Source organism: Gavialis gangeticus, unplaced genomic scaffold (assembly GCF_001723915.1).
Source record: "Gavialis gangeticus isolate Ggan-Ray unplaced genomic scaffold, GavGan_comp1, whole genome shotgun sequence".
NCBI classification, from domain to species: domain Eukaryota; kingdom Metazoa; phylum Chordata; order Crocodylia; family Gavialidae; genus Gavialis; species Gavialis gangeticus.
The window spans coordinates 21,677,048-21,682,722 of NW_017729001.1; the positions used below are offsets into that span (position 1 = coordinate 21,677,048).

General features: G+C 47.1%; 1 protein-coding gene across 2 annotated transcripts in view; it reads right to left on the bottom strand.

Moving 5' to 3' along the window:
- Positions 1-5,675, bottom strand: part of MMP17 (matrix metallopeptidase 17) — a 151,750-nt gene that overhangs the window by 31,267 nt on the left and 114,808 nt on the right. For both annotated transcript variants that reach the window (XM_019507061.1, XM_019507060.1), the window contains one exon: positions 1,079-1,362. In XM_019507061.1, the coding sequence (XP_019362606.1) occupies positions 1,079-1,362 (284 nt within the window). The remainder of the gene's footprint in view (positions 1-1,078; positions 1,363-5,675) is intronic.

The window sequence follows — 5,675 nt, forward strand, 5'->3', positions numbered from 1 at the left end:
GGGGGGGGGGGGTGGAAGAGGCCAGGCCTTGTTTCCAAGTCACTGATATTGTCCTGTTTTCTTTCACTGGGAGCTGGAAAGTTGGTTATTTGTCATGAGAAAATAGCAGCCTTCAGCTTGGCCTGTCTTGGCAGCAGTCCCTCCATTCCCTAAGCAAGCAGGGATCTCTGGGGGTAGGAGAAGCTGCATGGTCATTCTGCAGCTGGGGGGGACACTAGGGCAATGCCAGACCCCCTGTGCCAATGAATAAGCAAAAGGTGGGTTCTCTACCACTTTATCTCCTGTGGTGTCAGTGAAACCTATGGAAAAAGGGTGGATATGCAACCATGCCGACCCTGGAGCCTTTTATGCACAAGTCAACCTTGACTATACAAGAACCCACAGACAACAAGTAGGGAAAGAGCAGGGCATGAACCTGAAGGCTGAGTCTGCCTGGGGGACAAGGACTAGGAAGCTGAGGCAGGAAGGTGGGCAGAGGCTATTCTAGGAGGGGTCCCATGGCATAAGGGGTCCAGGCACTGTCATCCTTCCCCCCTGCAGAGAGCTCTGTGCAGTGCTGATGATGCACTGTGAAGGGAGACATACCCCAATCCCACAGGAGAAGTGCTGCAGTGTGGCATATGTGCCATTGCTTCCCCCCTCCACTGATCTCTGTATGCTGCGCTGGTGCCACAAGGTGCTCAACAAACCTGTCAACCCAGAAAAGCTCTGCCCCGTAAACCCCAAGGCAGCCACACTGATGTCCTCACTACCTGGCCTAGAGATCCAGAAGCAGAGAGTTAAGAGCTGTAGGGAGGACAGGGCAAGGAGAGTGGAAGGTTTGGGGATGGACCCGCGAGATATGGAAAACATGGGAATACTCCATTCCCATGTCTGTGAAGAGACAGCATTGGATTTCTCGGCAGAAGAAAATTTGTTGGTATTTGGGGACATGAGGATGCATCTTTGGAGGGATATGCACACTGCACAGGGCTTCAAAACCTTAAGTGTTGGCACAGTGGATACATAAATCACTAACATAAAAATAGTGGGTTTGGGAGAAGATGAGTTTTGCTGCAACTCTCTTACCCTGACATACCTGATGATCGGAAAGTCCAATATTCATCGTCATCGAAGTGAGTATCTCCGGCGGTGTGATGATCACCGGGGAAGAAAGCATGCGCTACCGTGCCACCAGGCCCGTCAAAGGGATACCCGTCATTGTGGTCTGCCTTGGAGAAGTCTATCTGTATGTCGGCATTGTTACCTGCCACTTCATGGAAATTCAGTGGGGTGATGTCACTCCAGACTTTCAGGGCATAGTACATGAGGGCTCGGACAGTGTCGTGGCCCAGCTGCGATTCTTTGGGGAAGGTGCGGACTCTGGGATTGGAAACAGAAACAAGAGACATGGCTGTAAACAATCAGGCTCAGCAGGTCTCCTCCAGCTGTGTTGTTCTGCTGATCACTTCCCAATAGAAAGGCCATATCAGGGATTGATCTCATTTCCCTTGTCCAAAAGCCACAGGCTATTCTATAGATCGGCTTCTACAGATGTCCAGGGGGCCTCTGCCCACTGATATACCCAGTCCTACATTGCTTTCCTCCATCTCTGCCCATCACCAGGTAAAATGCCAGGTTTGGCCAGCTGTGTGTGAAGGAGTTGCTCTACCATGCATGCACCTAGTAGAAAAACCTAAGAATTCATCCTGGGGCTTTGCATCTCACCCATAAGTAAAGCTAGTTGAAATTCAGAATTTTCCATCCTGCAAGAAATCCTGACTTTTCAGAATACGTTGGGTCCTGAATCAGAACGAAAATTTACCATTTCCCGTGAAACAAAAATGCCACAAAAATCTCTAACGTAATCAATTTAATCTGAAAGTTCAAAGGGTGTAGCTGAACCCAAATGTGTTGGCTTTGTGGAAATGTTTCCAAACTCCACGTTCAAAAAGTTGATAAAAATCAGTGCCCGTCCATAAAGCATTTCACTGGTTGCCAATCGGTGTTAGCCAACAGAGAAAAAAAATGCTTTTGATGGAAAAAGTCTAATTGGCTCTTCCATTTAGTAGTAATGGACACGTCCCTCTCAAATAGCAGCACACCCACCAAGCTGCAGGCTGGGAACAAACCAAATAAACATTTAATATTCATTGGCACCTCTCTGATCATCTAGTCTCCCCTCCTGCAAAACAGGCCGCAGAACATCGCTCATTATTAAACGGTTGCATAGAACAAGCCCATTGCAGGAAGTGACTAAAACCATCTCAGGTAATTGCAGGCATCAGATAAGGATGTCTTTACTCACTCATCATCTCCCTACGGGGTAGTTAGAAATACCACAGAGTAACAAATGATAATACGATGGGCTCCCCACAAAAGGCTGGAGGGCTCTGACACAGCTGCTGACACCTGCCTACTGTTTCACATGCTTTGAGACAGGCAGGCAAAGTGAATTACTTCTGTACGCAACTAGTGGGACACCAAACCCCGTCACCCCCCAATACCACCAGAATCAACTCACAGCTGCAAATAGCATCACCAACTTCTGGGACCGACAGAGAAGAGGCTCGGCACTTAATGCATCTGGGTAACATCGTAAGCTGAACACTACTAAGAAAGATACCGCGTTAAAGGGCCTAGGATAAGCATCAGGACAGACCATTTTTAACAGGGGGAAGAGCAGAGTGACAGTGACTTTCTACAGCTCCAGAGGAATGGGAGTGAGCTTCACTTTAGAGCCATCCCAAGAGCTCTCCCCACCTGCCCCTGCCGTATGTGGGTGCCTGGGGACTTGAACCTGGCTGGAGGGGAATATTAGCCACATCGCTCCTCTTCATGCTGCTGGAGCTGGTGTCTCTTTACCATGCTAGCCCAGGGGATCCTCTGATCTTGGATGCCAACTTGAGGTGCATCAAAACAGAAGCAACTGGATGAATTTCCAACTCTCTCTCAATTGAGTGTGAAGGGTACCTAAGACCTTTCTTTCTGCAGCAGGCCACTGGCCTAGTCATCAGTCTCCCCTCAGTCTCAGTAGCACCTGAATAACTGTATATAAATCTAGCATACACCCAAGTTATTCCAGAGATTAAAATACCATATCCAGGGAGGACCTAGTTGCTACACTGGGCCAGGACTGAGGACTATTGCATTCTTCTCCTGGCTCTGCCACTGGCCTTCCTGGTGACCTCAACCCAGTACATTTCCCTGCCTCAGACTTTCCTGCTGTAAAACGGGGACAATGATTCTGACCTCTCGTGAAAATAGGCCTTGAGGCCTACCAGAGATGAGGGCCATGGAAGAACTAGAAATTACTATTTTTCTTCCCATCCTCTAATCCAAAAACACGCCGAAAAACATGAATTTAGGGAAAGGGCAGCCACAGCATTTATTTTTCGTGTTCAGAAAGGTCCAGAATCTTTGAAGTGACCCACGGTATATCATCATGCTGCAGGCATAAACAAATAATCCCAGGCCCTTTATTCACAGCCACCTTTATTTCCCAGGAGCATGTTGTCAGGATTTTTGATTCAGTGTATGACGTGGTTGCAGGAGTTGGGCTAACTGTTTTAACATGATTAGGAGGAAGATGCTGTAAAATATCAATGGGATGTTCTGAAGCAGTATTTTGTCAAGATCCAGCAAGAAGAAAATGTACCCAGGACACAATTCAGGTGCACAACAGAGTACATCATTTACCTCCTACCTTTTCTGTTTGTATTTTAGCAGTGCCTGAAGGCTCCGGCTGAGATCAGGCCCCATTGTGCTGGGTTCTACATGCAATAGGTTTATAAACCCGATATTAATCTTTTCTGCAGGACAGTAATCCCTCTTAAGGGCTCCTCTCAGGCACTCTGCTCTGTAATTACAGCCTGATTCAAGTCATCGGGGAGAAAACACTCACCCCCTGGTAGCTTGCTTTCTTTTTTCCCCCCCCACTGAAACAGTGGAAACATAAAATAGTCAAGCCCTGGAAAACAGGGGGCCTCAATAAGAAGTCCCTGAGGTCCCCTGCCAAAGAAATTCTAATTTTGATAGACTAGATCCTGCAATCATCAAAAGTGCTTTAGGCCCAACTCCTAAGGCAAGCATTTATACACGTACCTTTGTCTGCTCCAACACACCGGAAATCCAGTGCTTCAGAGCAGACTTGATTAATGGAGTCTGTAGAGCATGCGAGCTGACGTGCCCAGCGCCGCGTCACATGCATTTGTATAAATGGCAAAATGTGCACCAGCGCACAGAAACAGTGGTGGTGCACTTTTGAAGTAAAGCACCTTTGATATATTTTTGTTTAAAAGTGTGCCACCGCCAGTTTCTCAGCGCTGATGCACATTTTGCCGTTTATACAAATGCATGTGCCGCAGCGCTGGGAGCTTTTAGAAGTGCCTGGCGCTATGGCGCATACATGCGTAGAAATGCCCTAGGCACTCAACTCCCACAGAAATCAACACCTCAGACTATATGGGCCTCAGGAAAATATGACCTGCTGAACCATACCAGGAAACTGGCGGCAGAAAGATGAGAAGCGGAGGGTTGTTGAGACCTTAAGGACACCTGAAAGTCTAACCTCTCCCACAGCTACACAGCTGGTCCGCCACAAGCTGTCACCAAAAAAACTTTGCCCCTCTGACTACACTTCATAGCAAACTTTTGCACTGCTTAACTGTGCAGCCCACGTGAGTGCCTTATCTCTGGAGCCGGCAGCTCTGCAAGGAGGCAATTATCCATTTGTACTAAATACAAAGGATCCAATTTAAAAATTCGCTTGTTGTGGCTTGATTAATTCATTCAGAATGGGCTCTGTGCTGCAAGTGTTTGTCTCTTAATTCAGGTGAAGGGCTGCTGACCATTCTGTTCTCCATTTGCAAGGCTTGCCTTTACCACCACAATTGGCACAACAGATCAGAGTCTTCTGCTTAACTATGCAACCCTACATAAGGGTGCCTCAGCCCCATGCCAGTTTGCAGTGGGTGTGTTCAGCAGGACCCATCACCACCACTCAGAGGGGAGAGCGGACTGTAGTCAACAGACTGATCAATGCTCCATGCTTAAGGCACATCTCCACTGCTGAGAGTGCAGCGCAGAGTGCAAGAGTTCAATGCAGAGTGCACCCAAGCAGGCTTAGATACCAGAAAAGTGCCACTCGATACGTTACCTGAGTATTAATACCCAAGTATCAAGTGAGGTGGCTTCTGCCACTTACACTGAAACACTGGAAACTGGTGGACACAGCAACTCATTTCACAACCATCATCAGATAGCCTTTAGATTCAAATGCATTTGATAGCCAGCAGCATAGCATTCAAATATATTTTGATAACCAGCACCCAAGAGATGCACAACTGCATGGGCTGTTACCCACCCCTGAGCCACCCCAGCCCCTAGTAAGCCCTTGCCTAAATCACTTAATGCCCAAAGCCCATACCTGATTGACATATTTCTGCCCAATATTGAAAGCCATCCATCCCAATGATTATATTTGGGTTTCTAGGCTCTTTTTCTCCCCACCACATAAAGGCAAAAGCATTAATGTGGTATGAGAAATCAATTCCTGCTTAATGAAAACACTCCTTCATGCTGTGCAACCCTGAAACTAGAGGGAAATAAAATAAATGCTGATCACCACCAAACATAACAGATTATGGATCGCCTGATAACCCCAAATTGATTTTTTTTTTTTTTTTTTTTTTTTG